Here is a 20282-nt window from a genome sequence, read left to right on the forward strand (position 1 = left end):
GTTACGCCTCCTTTGCCATCTCCCCACCTCACATTTGCTGTTGGAACGGGCCACTCACCAGTCCTGATGCTCTGGGATTGTGTGAGCCCTGTGGTGGAAGGATCCCAGTAAAGGCAAGTAAATGAAGAGTAAGGAGAAAATAATTCATGAAAGGTCATACTGCCAGGAATGACAGATGATATGAAACTGCTTATCTGTGACTTTAACAATAGTGGAGAGGTAAAGAACATGGAGTGAGACAAGTCTGAAGCGAAAGTCCTAACTGCCATCACTTCCTAGCAAGCTATTTGATCCCTGTTAGACTGCTCATCCATAAAACAGAACAAATTCTTACTTTCATGGAGTTGTTGTAATAGATAATGCACACTATCACTTTATGCCAGGCTCCGTGCTAATAAGCACCGAGGACACAGAGATAAACATAACTCATGCTGTCCAAGATTCCGCAGGTACACTTTTCTATGAAAAGTACAAAAATAGGTCAGTATTTCTAACTTGGTCTCAGTCAAAGGAACACTCTCCTATGTAATAACTTGATAGCTGAGCCATTTCAATTCTCTCCTTTAGTTGGTTAAATAAACACTGCCTCAGTGAACACTTTTGCCTTAGTGCAGGGCAAGAAAGAAATAGGATGAAGTCTGACTTGACCCTTGTGCGTAACAGAATACTAACAATGAGAATTCAAATAGAGATTTTAAGTATACTCAATACTATCTGAATATGCAAATCTTACAATTTTTGACATTCTGATTAGCACAAACTTTTGAGTAAAGGACCGGACTGTATTCTTTGCCAATGATATCAGCTATGAAAAATGATGAGGTTCTTTTGCAATCACAAAATACTATATAAATACTACAAATTTAAAATAATAAAACAGATAGTCTTTTTATTTCATGCTTCAGTGAGAACACCATTACCCCAAGATGAATGTAAACTTCATATACTGCAAACATGTACTAATAAAATTAAAAATTACAAAAAAAAAAGAACACTGATAAAGGGTAAAGACAAGAAAAAGACCTTCTCTGTCAGAGGCAGCCTCAGGACAACCAAATTCCATATTTAATCCCACAGCACTCACAGAGAATAATGTAAGCCACTTTTATAGTGTTTTAAGATGCTTTTGTCTTTAAAATAACTCGTTAGAAGATTAGTATGAATATGAGAAACACAACTGTGTTTTTAACTGTTTGCTTTAAACACCAGTTATAGGAAACAATGAAGTACACATCTTACAGGGAAAGAAAAGCAATCAATACATAATAGAGAAAGTGGCTGTTATTAACTGCATAATAAGATGTTAGTTTGATTAAGCTTAGCATGTTAGGCTTTTGGTTCAATGCTTTCTGAAAACTGGGCAGAAAAAGGGAGGGGAGGGAATCAATATGTTTTCTGAGCATTGGTTTCCTTTAGATGAACTATGAAAGATAACTTTGTGCTTAGGAAAGCTATGAAAATAAACTCAGAAGGCTGTGTCTTAAAACTCTACGTGTACGTGCAAATGCGAACATGCAAACACACACAGCCCTGATTAACTATGTATCTTATGGCTTCTCTAGAATTTAGCATAAATATAAAATATCTTCAGAAAAAAATATGCTGCTTTGTACAAAGATGTTTTTGAAAATCTGGCTAGAAAAAAAATTTTGCAAAGTAAATCCTGTCAAATCCATCAGAACAGTTTATTATTTAAAGGACTACTAACTAGTATTCCCTTTCATAAACTAAAGATGGTTATTAAAAGTCATCTTTTCCCACAATACAATAACTTCACAGATATTCTAAAACCCTGGAGGTACAGCTCACCATAGCAACGTGCATGTACACAACTTTGTGCCATAATTTTTCAGCCATCACTGGCTCTGATGCTTGTCCTTGGGCTCACTCCTGGTGGCTGGAATTTGGTGCTTCCTACTGTTCCTTTGGCTTTAGAACTCAGCCCATGACTGAACTGTGGGATGGGCTTTGGGCTTTGATTATCCTCCTATACCCTAATCAGGACCCCTTTCCCTCTTTCTGCTTTTGCTAATTCTACTGGAAATGATGGGTTAAAGCAATCCTCTTTGTGTAGGCAGACTAGCTGACTTTCTATCTATCTCCCTTTCCCATTGCCTACTCTTCTCTCTACTTGATTTCTTTCTTTCATAATGTATGGTATTTCATTTCCTTTTTCAAAGTTGAAATCAGGCTTATTTTCAAGTGCTTTTCTATTTGTTAAAAGGAATGAAATCAAATGTGCAGGAAAATAGCTACTAAGGTCAAGCATAGTGGTTCTCAAAGGGGTTCTTAAACCAAGTGTCAGCATCACTTGGGACCACGATAGAAATAAAAATTCTTACACCAGGCATAGTGGCACCTGAGCCTAGCCACTAGCCTGTGATCTCAGCAACACACGTGTGATCCCAGCCACACACTTGAAATTCCAGCTATATAACTGTGATCCCAGTTACGTGAAAGGCTTTGACAGGAGGATCACAAGTTCAAGGCCAGCCTGGGCAACTGAGTGAGACCTTGTCTTTAAAATGAAAAGGGCTTGGAATATCTCAGTTAAGTGGTATAGCACTTGCTTAGCATGCCCTTGGCTCAATCATCAGTACCACAATAGAAAAAAAGGCAAAGAAATGCAAATTTCACAATCTAGACCAGCTGATCAAAAACTGTGCGTGCTCAACATTCTATTTTAATAAATCTTCCAGGTGATTTTAATGCATGCTAAATTTTAAGAACCACTAGTCTGGAAAAAGACAAGTTGTCTAACGAATGTTTTGGATAAAATGAGGCAGTAAGAGGAATTAACTCTATCACTGACACAGAATATCTATGACATTCTGCATAATGAAAAAAGGCACTCCAAAGCCAAAGGTACAATTTTGTAAAAAGTTTTAAAAATAGAATAATGTCTAGAGGGGTATACAACAAACTCTTATTAATATGGTTAACTTGAGGAAAATTCATTTTACTTTTCCTTTATAAATGTTTATATTTTTCATCTATAAGCATATATTATTTTATGATTTTAAAAAAATGGTTAACATAGGTTATCTTCCATTGGTCTCTGGCAAAACTTAGAATTAAAAATTAACTCAATCTCCAGCAGTGTCAGGAATAGTAAGTTTTGTGACGCTTTAGGGAATTCTCGAGGAAGTGAGGCAGAGATAATACTCAGCCCTCTATGACTCAATCAGTGCTTCTATGTAAAGCCAGTGCACCAGGAAATGACAGGTCATAAAGCCTGAGAGATTCTGCCTGTCTTAAATAGGCCAACTCAAAAAAGGGGATGGGATGGTGCTGAGGGAAAACAGAAAAGTCTGAAAACATAAGGGTTCTTGGGAAAGACACCAACTTATTTTGAGGAAAATTTTGTGTTATAGATTTATACATTTAAGTGTCCTGTTTTTCACCATCTTTCCTGACCTTTTTCAATTATGTTCATCTTTCTTCAAAATGACTCCAAGGACATATAGCATATGTATGTGACAGACTAAGAAGGGGCCTGAAGGTAAAAGGGTGGTGAGCATGTACCCATGCACCCAAGGTCTAATCAGGTCTGTTAGCTTATGATGCATCATGGGGGAATCCTGAGGCTTCCATGGATTCTTCTCATGTGACCACTCAATCCTTTCATTTCTGGCAAGTTTTCCAGCAGAAGCACTATATTCTTTCATAAAGGAAGCCAAAGCATTTGACCTGCATCATCTTTCCCTCTTCACTGTCCTGCTGATTACAAGCATATGGGTATGGCAGAAACAGAAAATACAGTTGTATCCCTTAGCACAGCTGTTCCCCTAGAAACCAGGATAACTTATTAAGGAAAGCTTTTAGTAATCTTTAATAAGTAAGCAGTTCATCTTCACTAAAGGAAAAACTACTGATCCCAGGGGTTCTCCTAGTCTGAGCTAGAAAACTTGGTAAAAGTTACTCTAATTGCTTTGCTGTCTTTTAAAACACACAATTCTCGGGTACTCTAAATACACCAGAATACAAGAGATAGTGCTAATGCCTCAATGTTTTCAATGTCACATAGAAGAAAATTATTTTCTAGATTAGTGGTGGTAGCCACCTTTTGAAGAGCCTATCACTATCTATGGCTCTGACTCATAGTGTTTCAGTTTAGAATATGGAGGCACAAAGTGATTGCACAGCAGAAAAGGGATGAAACCCAGTGCCTGGCTTGCTGCAGGACACAAAGTATAGACACTGAAGTCAGGGTTTGAGTACCACTTCTATATTACACTAGAGTTGGAACAAATGATCCTGCCTTTCCAAGCCTCCACGTCCTTATCTATAGAATAGCAATAAAATGCTACTTTACAGGGTTAATACTGTAATCAAAAGCATGTAAAAGGAGGAGGAATGAAGAATTAAGTGTTTATGGGTATAAAGTTTCACTTCAGGATAATGAAAAAGTACCGGAGATAGATGGTGGCGATGCTTACATAACAATATAAAGGTATTTAACACCACCTAACTGTACATTTAAAAATGGCTAAAATTTTGTTTTGTATATTTTATCACAATTATGTAAGGCCCCTCCCACAATGCCTGTCTCTCAATAGGTGCTCAAGAAATGCCATCCCATTCCCTTTATAAAGAATTTAGGGGGGGAAAAGGAACACACAAAGTAAAATAAAATTATGTTCTACTTCCCTATTTAATTGTGAAAGGCTGAGAGTCTCAGACAGGGCCAGCTGGTCCCAATAACAGGTAGTACCACAATAAACGTCTCCACAGGAAGGAGGCGGGAGTGTCTGCTAGTCTCTGTTAGTCATAATCCCTCGGGCATATTCAGTTCTCAGTCCACCCCCACCCCAGTACGGGACCTCCCAGAATATCAATGCCCCCAGGCCTCAGCATATTGTAAAAAAAAAAGCTGCAACACTTAAACCATTTCCCAGCCCAAACTCCAGGTCATAAGGACAAGAGCGTGCATGGTGACAGCTGACTCCTGTAAGTGAGGGGAGAGACAAGACATTAGCACTGAAAACCAACTGGATGGGTCTGGATCCTATTCCAGTACTCACTATTATGCTAATCAGCATCTCAGATGCCTTTGGCTGGATTTAATGGACAGAAAGGACACAAGTCTCAAAAGCCTGATAAAGTTTAAAAATGTACTTCTCTGCAGTTCAGGGAAAACAATTAATGATTATATGCTATCAGTCATAAAATAGAAAAGGGAAAAATAGAAAACTTATCTTCAGGCACATTAGAACACTTTTTGATGGGCAGTCTTTATTAGATCTTAATGTAATATTCAGAGAGATGATCATTAACATCCCTCAAACTTAATGCTTGGAGAACAAAATGCTTGGGGTAACCAATGCCCAACTAATACCAAAACAATACTTACTTTAGGGTCTGAGCTCTTGAACTTTAACCTTTCCACCAGCTCTATCATAGCCGCCTTCAGTCCTCCTGAGTCTTTGCTCTAGAAAAAAGAAGTCAAAGGTCACTAGAAAGCATTTTGATGTCCTCTCAGACACAAAGCATTTCAGAGGACAATGAAATGGAAAGCAATTTTTTTCTTCTCATCAGCCAAGAGAAATGAAAGACTAAGTAGTGCTGCATTGCCCCTCTTCCCCTTCTCTACAGATAAAGAGAGTCTGGACAGAAATTGTTCAGTGACCCCAACAGAGAACTACTGGGATGAAAATTAAATGCAATTTGTATAGGCTGACTCACTTCTTCATCTCATACTCAAGAGTGCAAATGTTCACAGTGGCAGAGGCCCTGCAAGAGATTTCTATCTTATGCCCTACTGATTTTTACTTTGAACTTTAATGTGCTAGATACAGAAATATGTAACATCAGACATTCTTATTAAAAAATAGCCTGAGAGTTAACTGAAAATGGAATTATAGTGTAGTGATGAAGAGTAGAAGGCTTTTCAGTCAGATATATTAGATTTCAAATTTGAAATCTATCATTAACTAGTTGACTAACCTAGAGCAAAATACTGAACTTCCCAAAACCTTTTGCCTCCTCTATAAAATGGGGATGATAACCAAGGCTATTATGGGCTTAATAATGTTTGTAGAAGTACTAGCAAAGTTTGTGACACAGAGGAAGTGCTCTAAAATGTCACCTGTTTATGTTATTATTACTGTAGTGTACTGGCTTAATTAGTACAGTAATACAAAGTACTATGAGTGGCCCTGGACTTCCAGGAAAATGGCAGAATGGTAAGCAACAACTACTCAGCCTCTCTGAGACTCGAAATCCAGACACTGGAAAATAATAATTTAGAGAAGGAAAATAAGAGAAGTAGATCCCAGGGAACCAGGGATCTGACAGTAAAATTAAAACCTGAAGAGAAATTGAAAAGATGAAATAACAGGGAGAAGGCAAGGGACAATCTGCACTTTCTCCCTGGATTGCAGCTCACGGCTCACAGGAAAGGGAGACCAACCAGAACTACAGAAAGAAAGCAAAAGCTCAGGACTCCAGAGGGCTTTATGACATCTTTATTACATTAACAATACTTCCCAGACAGCTTATTTGTTGGGCTAATTACACTGCATCATCCCCTCCCAAGTTAACCAAAGTGGTCAGATCTTAGGACTGAGGCAAAGGACTACTGTTGGCCATGCTGAAAAGGAAATCACTATACGAGCAAGAGAATTTACACTCTAAGCATCCACAAATCTCATCACAAAACCAAATAAAAGAAGCTTGAGAAAACAAGGCAGCAAAACGTCTCCCAAAACTCCTAACTCCCCCAAAGCCAATCCAGGGGGCACAGAGGAGCAGAATAGCACAAGCCATACACCCACATTATTTGAAAGGATAACAAGGGAGGTTAGAAAACAATCAAGAGTTACTAAACAGGATCACAACAGATATAACCGAACAGATAATGGAAGTAATAAAATGTCCAAGAGCTTTCACAAGACACTAATAAAAACTAGATAACTAAAATGATTTAAAACATGAAAGGCCAGTTTAGCAAAAAATTACAGTCCATGAAAAGGTTTCAATCAGAAATCCAGGAGATTAAAAATTATACTGAAAAGTATGGGCAGCAAAAGCAGACAGAATTAAGGAACCAGAAGACTTCAAAGACCAACTACACAACTACACTGTAGACAAAGACACCTTAAAAACAACAAGAGAACAGGCAAAATGGATACAAACTCTGCTAAAAGGCACAAAGATAAAGAGTAATGGGAGTAAATGGAAAATCAGAAGACAACACAAACAGCCTAAAAAAAAAAAGCCCCATTCATAGACATAATGGCAGAAATTTTCCAAAAATGGGAAAGAAAAAATATATAGACAAGTGAGGTATATAAGAACCCCAAATAAACACAACTAAAAGAGAATCTCTCCATGCCACATTATACTCAATTTACCAGAAATCCATCACGTGGACAAAAATCTCAAAAGCTGTTAAGAAAAAGGCAGTGAATGACATTTAAAGGTAAACCAATTAGAAAATTAGCAGACTTCATTACACAAAGCTTAAAGGCCAGCAGGGCTTGGAGTAGTGTTTCAACCTCTAAGAGATAACAACTTCCAACCCCAACTTATGTATTGTGGAAAACTGTCCTTCAAAAACTGATGGAGAAATAAGTTATTCCCATGACAAGGAGCACCTCAAGAAATTAAGGACCACCACAGCAGCATTACAAAGCAGCTTATCCTAGAAAGAAACAATGAAGCCAACAAGGCCAGTAAGTAAAAAAAAATGAATATACCTGGAAGGATGATCAGTTAAACAAAAGAGGGGAAAAAAAAAAGAACAAGATCAGGAAAACTCTCAATGTGAATGGTTGTAATTTCCCAATCAAAAGACACAGATTGGCAGAATGGATCAAGAAACAAAACCCAAAGATATACAGTATCACAATGATATGCAAGAAATATATTTCATTCAAAAAGAAAATTACAGATTAAAAATCAAAGGATGGAAAACAATATCTTATGAAACACATATCCAGAAGATCATTAGCAACTACTTTGAGAACCTGTACTGCAATAAAGTGGAAAATTCAAAAAGAAATGGATAGATTCCTATATACATATAAACTACCAAAGCTGAATCAAGATATAAAAATTGTGACTAACCCAATATTACTCAATGATATTAAACATTAAAAAAAAAAAAAAAACTAAGAAAAGCCCAGGTCCTGACAGATGTATGGTTGATTTCTATAGAAACTTTAGAATAGATCTAAGAGCAATATTCCTCAAAATCACATGATCTTCTCAACAGATCAGAAAAAGCATTTGACAAAATCCAACACCCATTCATGATAAAATATGTATAGAAAATTGATATGTGATAAAAAGCCTCTCAAGACAAACCAACAATATCATATTAAATGCAGAGGAGCTGAAAGCTTTCCCTCTAAAATCAGAAACCAGACAAGGATATCCACTAGCACCACTATTATTCAATACAGTCCTCAAACATTAGCCAGAGCAATTAGGTAAGAGAAAGAAATAAAGGGGATATAGCTAGGAAAGAAGTGATCTTATCATTATTTGCAGATGACATGATAATCAAAAGGACCCCAAAAACTCCAACAAAAGACTCCTAGAATTAATAATCAAATTTAGTAGCATGGCAGGATATAAAGTCAACACTCAAAAGTCAATTAGCATTTTTGTACACCAATAACAAACTCACCAAGAGAGAAACTGGGGAAACAATATGTTTCACAATAGCATTAAGTAAAATGAAATACTTAGGAATTAACTTAGAAATGCTTACAAGCAGCCAGGTGTAGTGGTGCATGCCGGTAAGCCCACCACTTGGGAGGCTGAGTCAAGAGGATCTCCACAAGTCTGAGGACAGCCTGTGCTATACAGCAAGCTGGAGGCCACCGTGGACTATGTGGCAAGACCCCAACTCAAAAGAGAGAGAGAGAGAGAGAGAGAAAGACAGAGAGAGAAAGGGAGGGAGAGAAAGGGATGGAGGAAGGGAAGGAGGGAGGGAGAGAGAGGGGGAGAAGGAGGAAAGTAAAAAATCTCTACAATGGAAATTACAGTAGTCTGAAAAAAGAGATGAAAGAAGACATCAGAAAATGAAAAGATATCCCCTGTTCCTAAATGGGCAGAACCAATATAGTCAAAATGGCCATACTTCCAAAAGCTGTTACACAGATTTAACATAATCCCAATCAAAATACCAACATTACTTTCTCTGGTTTTCCTCACAAAACCAGAGAAAGTAATCCTAAAATTCATAAGGAACCAAAAGAGACCTAGAAAAGGAAAAGCAATTCTGAGCAACAAAGGCAAAGCAGAAGCCATCACAATCTCAGCCTTCAAATTATACTACAGAGCTACAATAATAAAACCAGCATGGTATTTGGGGGGGAAAAAAACCAGACTTTTGGATCAATGAAACAGAATAGAGGATGCAGAAACTACTCCAGGGAATACTCAGCTACCTTATCTTTGACAAAAGGGCCAAATATTTTCACTGGAGGGAAAACAGCTTCTTTAACAAATGTTACTGGGAAAACTGGTTATCAAGATACCAAAGATTGAATCTAGACCCATATCTCTTACCATGCACTAAACTAAAATCAAATGGATCAAGTATCTAAATATTAAAATGTAAATGCTTAATCTGCCAAAAGACAAAATAGGTAGAATTTTTTAAGACATAGGCATAGGCAAAGACTTTCCGTACAGAACCCAAGTGGCACAAGAAATAATACCAAGTGTCTTAGCTACTTCCTCACTGCCCGGACAAAATATCCAACATCTACAAGTTAAATGAAGAGAGGTTTATTTTAGCTCACAATCTGTACAGGTTTCAGTCTATAGTTAGTTGGCTCCATGTCTGGCATGGTAAAGGTGCATGGCAGAGGAGAAAGTCTACAGCAAGGCAGGCTGAAAAAAGCAGCCTTCTTTTTCCTTTATATTCCATCCAGGCTACAAGCCTATTGGGTTTTTGGTTTTTGGTTTTTGTAGTTTTTGGTTGCTGTTGGTTTTTTGTTTTTTTGATTTTTTTTTTTTTTTTTGAGACATGGTCTTGCTACGTAGTCCAGACTGGACTTGAACTCACTATGTAGCCAAGGGTGACTTTGAACTATTGGCAATCCTCTTACTTCAGCCTCTAGAGTGCTGGGATTACACATGTGCACCACCATGAGCCCCACCCGCCCACCCCTGCTTGCTACAAACCTATTGGTTGGTGCCATTCACACCAGTAAATCCATTCAGCCACACCTAGAACTATTCTAAACTAGTCAGTGGGCTAATCCAGTTATCACACACCCTAATCCAGGCACCTCCTGAAAGTCCCACCCATGAGCACACGAGGTTCTCCGGGGGGAGGGGGGGCATATTTAGATATGACATAACAACAACAATCAACAAATGGGATCACATTAAATTAAACAGCTATGTACAGCAAAGGATATCACCAATAGAGTGAAGAGACAATCTACAAAATGGGAACAAATTTTTGTCAGTTACCACCCAGACAAATGACTAATACAGTATCTGGAATATATAAAGAACCCAAAATAATTAGATCCCCAAATTTAAATACATAATCAAAAAGGGGCACATGAAACGAACAGATATTTCTCAGATGAAGAACTATAAACAGCTAATAAATACATGAAAAAATATTCACCAGCACTGGCCATTTGAGAAATGTAAATCAAAACAACATTGAGATTCCATCCACTCCACAAAGAATGGCTATCATCAAGAAATCAACCAGTGGGGCTGGGGATTTAGCTCAGTGGCAAAGTGCCTGCCTGGCAAGCGCAAGGTCATGAGTTCGGTTCCCGGTACCAGAGAAAAACCAAAAAAAAACAAAATAAAAACAAAACAAAAAATAAAAACAAAAAAAGAAATCAACCAGTAACAAATGTTAGAGAGTAGCAGAGAAAAAGGAACCCCTCTTCATTGTTGGTAACAATATAAAATGGTACAACCACAATCAAATCAGTATGGAGATTCCTCAAAAAACTAAAAATAGAAATTTCATTTCACCCAGCTATTCCTCTTTTAGGTATCTTTCTGAAAGAGTTAAAGACATCATATCACAGTGATGTACACATATGTTTACAGCAGCACAATTCACTATAGATAAATCTTGGATGCAACCTATATGTTCATCAACAGATGAATGGATAAAGAAAATGTGGTATTTATACACAGTGGAATACTACTCTGCCATAAAGGAAAGTAAACTTGAATCATTTGTAGGCAAACAGATGCACCTTGAGACCATCAAGTTAGATTAAGTAAATCAGACACACAAACATAAATATCTTATATTTTCTCTTATATGAGAAACCCAATATATAAAGTACACAATAAAAGACAAAATGATAAAAGAGAAAACATTACTACAATCCAGCATGAACAGTGTGTCTAAAAATGCACCTTTATTAGTATAATTGTCTTGCATGCTTTATATGCTTTTTGGATAATTAACTTGTTAATAACTTATAAAATAAATAAAAAGAATCTGATGCTGGCAAAAAAATGCTCTGAAAACAAAAGAGGGTGGAAAAGGGGAAAAAACTGAGATGTATACATGTACTTCAAACATACACTAATAAAAATTTTTTAGAAGAAGAAAAATACTGTGTGCCCCAAAGGCATGCATACATGTTATTTTTCTAGAAGCTAACAAAAGTGAAAATAATTTTTATTTTACATAACCCAGTATGTCTAAAATATTATAATTTGCAACATGACTGCAATATGAGGTTATTGTATAATATATACAATGTTAAGCACAGATTATACACCCATACATATATATAGATTCACACACACACACACACACACACAGCCTTTGAAAATTTTTTTTTCTCCACACAGCTCAATCAATTTATAGAGTATTAGCTACATTTCAAGTATGCTGAAGTCATATATGGCTTAGGTACCACTGCATTAGTCAGCACAGATCCAGAGCACAGACTGTAGAGTCTCACTGTCTAGATTAAAATCTCAACTGGTCTACTACAAGTGTGACCTTAGGCAAGTCACTTCACCTCCATGTAACTCTATTTCTTTATCTATAAAACAAAGCTAACTACAAAAGTTCCTATTTCTTGGGGATGTAGAAAGATTAAATGAATGAATATAGGTCAAGATGCTTAGAACAGGGCCTGGCACAGAGTAAACACAACAGAAGTATGAAACCATTTTATTAATTTTGTCTCCCTCATGATGTTTCCCATTCCATGAAGGTAAGAACTACATCTCTCTTATGACTCTGTATCTCTTGTACCTAGCATCAAAAAAAAAGTTTGCTCCATACATAAATGAATATTGTTCTAATGACATGTTTAGCATAATCTAAAATAACAAGAACCAATTTATTTTGTTATCTTCATAACTATAGTGTAGGAACTCATTTTACTAACTAGGAAAAGGAAGCAAAGAAAGATGATTGCCATTTTTATAATGGAAAGAACAATAAAAAAGTATAAGAATAAACACATACTACAAATATCTCTTACTCAAAACTGGCCTCAGAATCTCTGACAATGTAATTTCCAAGTTGGCAGAAACAATGTAAATTCTTCCAATATAGAATATACTTTGTAAGATCCACTTATGTATATTAAAATGCATAAAAACTAAATCCTTTTTCCCCTTTAACATCCCTTCTTTCCTAAGCCTGTACAGTAAAATACTGATCTAACATAACTACAAACAATATCCACTTTAGATATGCTCTCCAAATACAGCTTAGATCACATTTCCATTCTAGCTGTGGTTCTAAATGTGAATAATTTCTATTTTAATCTCTGTAGTCTCACAGAGACAGCTGAAAAGGAATCTAGAGGTCACATACCAGCAGTGGGTGAGACCTAAAGTACCTAAAAAAGGGTTAAGTTGCCAGACACAACTCTGCTTTTATGAGATGATCAGACAATAAAGCCTGTCTGGTGATATCATTCGTCTAACCTGCTTCTTATTGGCTAAACAAGCAGGTCACTTGTCCCTGGAAAGCTCTCTTTCCCCCATACTCCAGCTGCCAGCGCCCATTTTAAGCTCTTTAACAAGAATCCTGATGTAGTATGACATCTCCCTTGGCTCTGGAAAACAGAATGGAACACACTAAACTATGCCTTAAAACCTTTTGAAAAGAAACAGGATGATGAAGGAATCCCTAAGAAGCAGATGGCCTGTTTGCAGGCAGATGTGCCTTGTACAAAGAGATAACGGAACCCTTCACTTTGTTTCATAAAAATGCAGTGTGTCAGCAGAATCCTTCTGCCTTTTCACGAAGTGGCATCACCTACCCAAAGGAAAGACAGAAAGAGGCACCTGAAGAGAGCCTCCTGCCAAGAAAATCCTCCATTACATCTGCCAGCTGACTGAGAATTATTCTCAAGATTAACTAGGCTCTGTGTTGAGCCTGCTATACTCAGCCTCTAAGTGAGTAAAGAAAACCTTCACAATAGCTTAAAATTTTTTTTAAAGCAGTTGGCCAAAAGACAAAGACTTTTGTGGGCAGACCCAACCCTGTCAGTTACAGAGTTGGTATAAGAGTCCAAATGGAGGAACCTGGCCTAAATCCATCCCACCCTTAACCCCTGCTTTTTCCTACATCCTAGTCCCTTCCTATACACCCAGGAATCTTGTGCACAGGTGTTTAAGTTAGTGTCCCAGCTCTGAGAACACCTTTCTCAAAGTGTCATCTTGGACACACCTGAGACATAGGTATACCTATATCTCAGCGGTGGGGTTCAATGACTGGATACATTTTTTGGCAGACTATCTCAGGACATTTTGTCAGGTAATTCCTGAGTGCTGGCTACTTGGAAGAGTGGTCTACAAGGAGACAGATATGATCAAAGGAGGGGCCTTTAAAAGCATAGGGCAGTGATTGTGCATCTATGGCACAAGTGCTACAGTGGGCAGTTTGTTATCACTGAAAGCTCTAAAAGGTCCATCATCACTGGCATAGGGCACAGTCAGGCATGATGGTACATCTGTATAATCCAAGATATTCTGGAGGGTGAGGCAGGAGGAGTCCATGTTCAAGGCCAACATATGCAATTTAGCAAGACCCTGTCTTCAAAATTTAAAAAATATAAATAAAAAGGAATGTGAATATAGTTCAGTTCAAGGCCCTGGGTTTAATATCCAGAACTGAAATAAAAACCGTACAGCATGGTTCATAGTGCAGAGGGTACAGCGTTATCTGGATCTAAGGCTGGTATCTCAGTAACAGTATCCCCAAACCATAGCATAGTATCATTTTGCAGTTGTTTGCTAAGGGCAGTCTTAATCAAAAGGTAACTGAACAGAAAACCACATAATCATATGTCCCAAATTTCTAGAACAGAATAGCTGCCTCACAAACATGTGGTCTAATTGAGAAGGGGACCAGGACAGTAAATCATTTGGCTTTGTGGAAGTCAAACAATGCCCCCCAAAATGACAGGGCTAGTCAACAGGAAATTCAGAAATATTCAAATGAAAATGATTCCTAACATGTACAACCGAAGAATAAGTATTAAGTATATATGAAAAAATGCATAAGGAAGTTCTATAAATTAGTAAGAAAAAAACAAATAAGTCCCCAAAGAAATTCCAACAAGGATATGAACATAAAATGTGAAATGGTTAATACTTCAAAAGATACAAAGGATGCACAAACTTACTCATAATTAAGATATCAGTTCTTACCCACTGGACTGAAAAAAATTTTAATCTGGTAAGAGAAAGTGTTAAGTGCTTTGGAAAAACTGGAGACTTCCATATATTGCTATTAGAAGTGTAAAACTGAACTGCTACACTGAAATCACATGCCCAGGAAGTTCATTTCTCCTTTCTTATTGAGAAACAACTAGTGATCGTGAAAGAAAAGATCTCTTAAAAATAACAAAGGAACAGCAAATAATTCAACAGCTTCAAAATGAGGCAAAGAAAAACATTATAAGGCTGATAGGCGTCAAAGAATGAGCAGGAGGCAACATGAATGACATACAAAGACTATTTGCAACAGTAATAGCAGGAAATTTCCCAAGCATGGGAGAAGAATGCTACACATAAGTGAGATATATAAAACCCCAATTAGCCACAACCTAATTTCCCAAGGATGGGACAAGAACGCTACACATAAGTGAGGCATATAAAACCCCAATTAGCCACAACCAAAATAAATCTACACCCAGACACAATAATCAAGATCCCAGAAATTGAGCAAAAGAACAGGACATTAAAAGCTGTTGGAGAAAAGAAACAGATCATCTATGAGGGAAAGCCCACCAGAATCACAGCAGACTTCTCAACACAGACCATCAAGTTAAGAGGAGCTTGGAGTGAAGTATTTCAGGTCCTGAAAGAAAACCATTTCCAACCCAGATTGCTGTACCCTGCAAAGCTGTCTTTCAAAATTGATGGAGAAATAAGATACTTCCATAACAAAGATCAACTAAAAAAAATTCATGAGCACCAAACCAATCCTACAAAGAGTACTGAAAGATATTCTACAGAGAGACAAAAATGACCACAATCTCAAGACTAACAATGGAAAAGAACTACTAAGCAAGGTAAACAATTAAACAGAGGGAGAAAGTACAGAACCAAGAGTGGGAAAATGACATGACAAGGATAAGTCAATACATATCAGTAATAACCAATAATGTAACTGGCATCAATTCACTAATCAAAAGAAACAGACTGGCAGAGTGGATCAAGAAACAAAATCAAACAATATGCTATACACAAGAAATGCATTTAGCTCAAAAGGAAATCCATAGACTGAAAGTTAAGGGGTGGTAGATAACACTCCATACGACAGGAACCCAGATAAAAGCAGGAGTAGCTATTCTGTTTGCAGACAAGGAAAACTTCAAACCAACAATAATCAAAAGAGATAAAGAAGGTCACTATATTCTTGTTAAGGGAAAACTGCAAGAGGAAGAGACAACAATCATAAATACATATGCATCAAATACAGGAGCACCCAATTATATAAGGCAAATTTTAACAGACATGAAAAATCAAATAATAACACAATTGTAACAAGGGATTTTAACACCCCATTGTCACAAAGAGATAGACCAACTAGACAAAATATCAGAAAAGAAGTAATAGAACTAAACCAAGCATGTGAACAAATGGACTTAACAGACCTTTACCCAGTATTCCACCCAACAACATTAGAATATATATTCTTCTCAGCTGAGCAAGGGACATTCTCTGAAATAGGCAACATGCTAGCCCATAGAACATGCTTAAGTAAATGCAAAGGAATTGAAATTATCCCATGCATATTATCATACCACAGTGCAATGAAACTGGAAATAAATGATGAAAGAAATTGCAAAAGTTCCATAAACACAAGGAAATTAAATAAAACACTCCTGAACAACCAATGGGTCATAAAAGAAATTAAAGGAGAAATTAAACACTATTTACAATCAAACAAAATGCAGATACAAACTACCAGAACCTGTGGACATGATGAAAGCAGTCCTCAGAGGGAAATTCATAGCAGCGCATTCCCACATCAGGAAAACAGAACACAAATAAACAACCTTATGTTGCACCTCAAACTTCTACAAAAAAAAGAGCAAGTTAATCCCAAAGCCCAAAGAAAGGAGGACACTATACAGATTAGAGAAGAAATTAATGCAATTGAAACTAACCATACAAAGAATTCATGAATTGCAAGAGTTGGTTCTTTGAAAAAATAAATAAAATTGGTAAACCCCTAGCCAACCTTATCAAAGGAAAGAAAGAACTCAAATATACACAATAAAGAATGAAAGGGGTGATATCACTACAGATCCTGTAGAAATTCAGAAGATCATCAATACCTACTTTGAAAATCTTTATTCTCATAGGATGGAAAACGCATAAGAGACAGATTCCTAGATATATATGAATCACCAAAGCTGAATCAAGAAGATATAAAAATCTTGAACAACCCAATATCAGCCAATGAAATTGAAAATGTAATAAAAAAACCTAACCAACAAAACAAAAATCCCAGGTCCTGATGGATTCACAGCTGAATTCTACAAGAAATTTAGAGAAGATTTAATACCAAGTCTTCTCAAACTCTTCAAAGAAATAGAAAGAGAAGCAATTCCCCCAAACTCATTCCTGGAGGCAAGTACTGTCCTGATACCAAAACCAGAAAAAGAACTAACCAAAAAAGACAAATACAGGCCAATCTCCCTAATGAGTATAGATGCAAAAATTCTCAATGAAATACTAGCTAATAGAATGCAGCATATCATCAAGAAGATAATACACCATGATAAAGTGGGATTCAGTCCAGGAATGCAGGGATAGTTCAATATACGCAAATCAATCAATATAATACACCGTATCAACAGAGCTAAAGAAAAGAACTACATGATTATCTCAATAGATGCAGAAAAGGCTTTTGATAAAGTCCAGTACTTATTCACGATAAAAACCCTACAGAAAATAGGAATAGATGGACTTTACATCAATCTGATAAAAGCAATCTATGACAAACGAAGAGCCAACATCATACTAAATGGACAAAAACTGAAAACTTTCACTTTAAAATCAGGAACAAGACAAGGATGTCCATTGTCACTACTCCTATTCAACACAATTCTGAAGACACTAGCCAGAGAAATCAGACAAGAGAGCGAAATGAAAGAAATAAAGATAGGAAGGGCAGAAATGAAATTATCTTTTTTTGCAGGTGACATGATACTCTACACAGAAGACCCCAAAAACTCCACTGAAAGATTCCTAGAATTATTCAACAAATTCAGTAGCATAGCTGGATACAAAGTCAACACTCAAAAATCAACAGCATTCCTATACACAAACAACAAAGATACTGAGAGAAAAATAAGGGATACCATACCTTTCACAATAGCATCCAAAAAACTGAAATACTTAGGAACTAATCTAACAAAAGAAGTAAAAGATCTATATAGTGAAAAAACACTATTCTGAAAAAAGAGATTGAAGAGGCTTTTTAAAAATGGAAAGATATTCCTTGCTCATGGATATGAAGAACCAACACTGTGAAAATGGCCATACTCCCCAAATTGTTATACAAATTCAATGCAATTCTCATGAAAATACCATTGGTATACCTCACAGACCTAGAGAAAACATTCCTAAAATCTATCTGGAACCAGAAGAGACCCAGAATAGCAAAAGCAATTCTGGGCAACAAAGGCAAGGCAGGGAGTATCACAATCCCCAATTTGAAATTATACTACAAAGCTACTGTGATATAATCTGCATGATATTGGCAAAAAAAAAGAGACCTTAAGATCAATGGAACAGACTAGAAGATGCAGACAAAGATACTCAGCCACCTTATCTTTGACAAAAGGACCAAACATGTTCACTGGAAGAAAGATAGCCTCTTTAATAAATGGTGCTGGAAAAACTAGCTTTCCACATGCTGGAGACTAAAACTAGACCCAAGCCTATCACCATGCACCAAAATAAAGTCAAAATGGCTTAAAGACCTAAATATTACAACAGAAACACTAGATCTAATGGAAGAGAAAGTAGGTAGAAGTCTTGAAGACATAGGGGTAGGTAAAGAGTTCATGAACAAAAACCAAACTGCATCTCATATTATTGAAAAGTTTTTGCACATCAGAAGAAATCACCAACAGGGTGAAAAGAAAACCCACAAGCTGGGAAAAATTTTAGCCAGCTGTCCCTCTGACAAAGAACTCCTGTCTAGGACATCTAAAGAATTAAAAAAAGTCAGGCCCCCAAAAATCAAAGACCCAATCCAAAAATGGGCATCTGAGATGAACACACACTTCTCACATGAATACAAATGGCAAATAAATACATGAAAAAATGTCATTAGTCATTCAAGAAATGCAAATTGAAACAACACTGAGATTCCATCTCATCCCAGAAAGAATGGCTATTATCAAGAAATCAACCCATAACAAATGCTGGAGGGGGTGTGTGAAAAAAGTCTTCTTTACTGTTAGTGAGAGTGTAGAATGGTGCAACCATTGGGGAGATCAGTCTGAAGAACCCTCAGTAAATTAGAGGTCCCATTCAACCCAGCTATCCCCCTTCTGGGTATTTTTCCAGAAGAACTGAAATAGTAACACAGCGATATATGTGCACTCATGTTTATAGCAGTGCAATTTGTAATAGCTAAATCTTGGAAACAACCCAAATGTCCATCCACTGAGGAATGGATAAAAAAGATACGGTATTTTTATACAATGGAATACTACTCAGCTATAAAGAAAGATAAACTAGAGATTTTTATAGGTAAATGGATGCAACTAGAGCCCATACTCATTAGTCAAATAAATCAGATTCACACATGTAAACATGGTATTTCCTCCCTACTATAAGAACCTGAAAGAGTAAATAAAATCTGAAAGGTACAATAGATATTGTGAAAGAGAAAAGAAACTGCTCAAATAGGAAGGAGCTACTGGGATGAAGGAGGGGAGAGGAAAACAAAAGAAGAGGAAAAAAATATGTATACATACACACAGGATAGCTAGGGTAACTGTACTACTAATATCTGTTGGCTTATTGAAAGAAACTGTTAACATGAAATTGTTTCATCAATCTTGCATGCTTATATCTGGTTATATGTGCAACCATTTTGAAGGTGACATTATATAATATAACCGTTGTTAATATCCTATCACCATGTTTTGAAATTCTATATCATTTTTATTGTTCCCTATGCTGTTTTATGTACTTGTTTTTGTTATTCAGGTTTTTTTTTAAATGAAAAACAAAATTTATATGTATATATAAGGATAGCTGGAATAGGTGTATTGCTGATGTCTGTGGTTTATTGAAAGGAATAGTCAATTCTTCAAATGTTTTTTCTTGACCAATTTTACACACTTGAATTTGGTAATCAGAATGTCTGATCTGAAAACAACAATATGCAGTATAAGAACCAGTGTTGAACTCCTACCTTCTTGTATGGTGAAGCTCTGCATCATTTCCAATGTTGTTTTTTTTTTTATTATTAGTTTTTACTGTGATTGTTTGATCAATCTTACATTCTTATGTCTGGTGGACTGAGCAACTTTGCTGAAGATAACAGTATGTAATGTAGCAACTATTGTTAATTACTATCATTTTGTTTTGAGGTGATGTATCTTTGTTTTGTGTTTTGATTTTGTCTTCATTGTTCGTTAGATTTTTAATTTTTAAAATAAAAAAAAGTGGGCATGAGAATACTATGTGATGTTGCACACCTATAATCTCAGCAAGGGAAGTGGGGGAGTTAGACAAGAGGATAGAGAGCTTAAAGCCAGCTTGTGTTATACAGCAAGATCCTGTCTCACAAGAAAGAGCATGAGACTAAAACAAAGCTGAAATTT

The 20282-nt window shown here is 36.5% G+C and overlaps 1 protein-coding gene across 1 annotated transcript in view; it reads right to left on the reverse strand.

Moving 5' to 3' along the window:
- The window catches only part of Trim44 (tripartite motif containing 44), a 110348-nt gene that overhangs the window by 75748 nt on the left and 14318 nt on the right, over positions 1-20282 (reverse strand). Inside the window, exon 2 of the mRNA XM_005384121.2 lies at positions 5354-5431. Within this exon, the coding sequence (XP_005384178.1) occupies positions 5354-5431 (78 nt within the window). The remainder of the gene's footprint in view (positions 1-5353; positions 5432-20282) is intronic.

This window comes from Chinchilla lanigera, unplaced genomic scaffold (genome assembly GCF_000276665.1).
Source record: "Chinchilla lanigera isolate Chin_1 unplaced genomic scaffold, ChiLan1.0 scaffold00021, whole genome shotgun sequence".
In the NCBI taxonomy this organism is placed as follows: domain Eukaryota; kingdom Metazoa; phylum Chordata; class Mammalia; order Rodentia; family Chinchillidae; genus Chinchilla; species Chinchilla lanigera.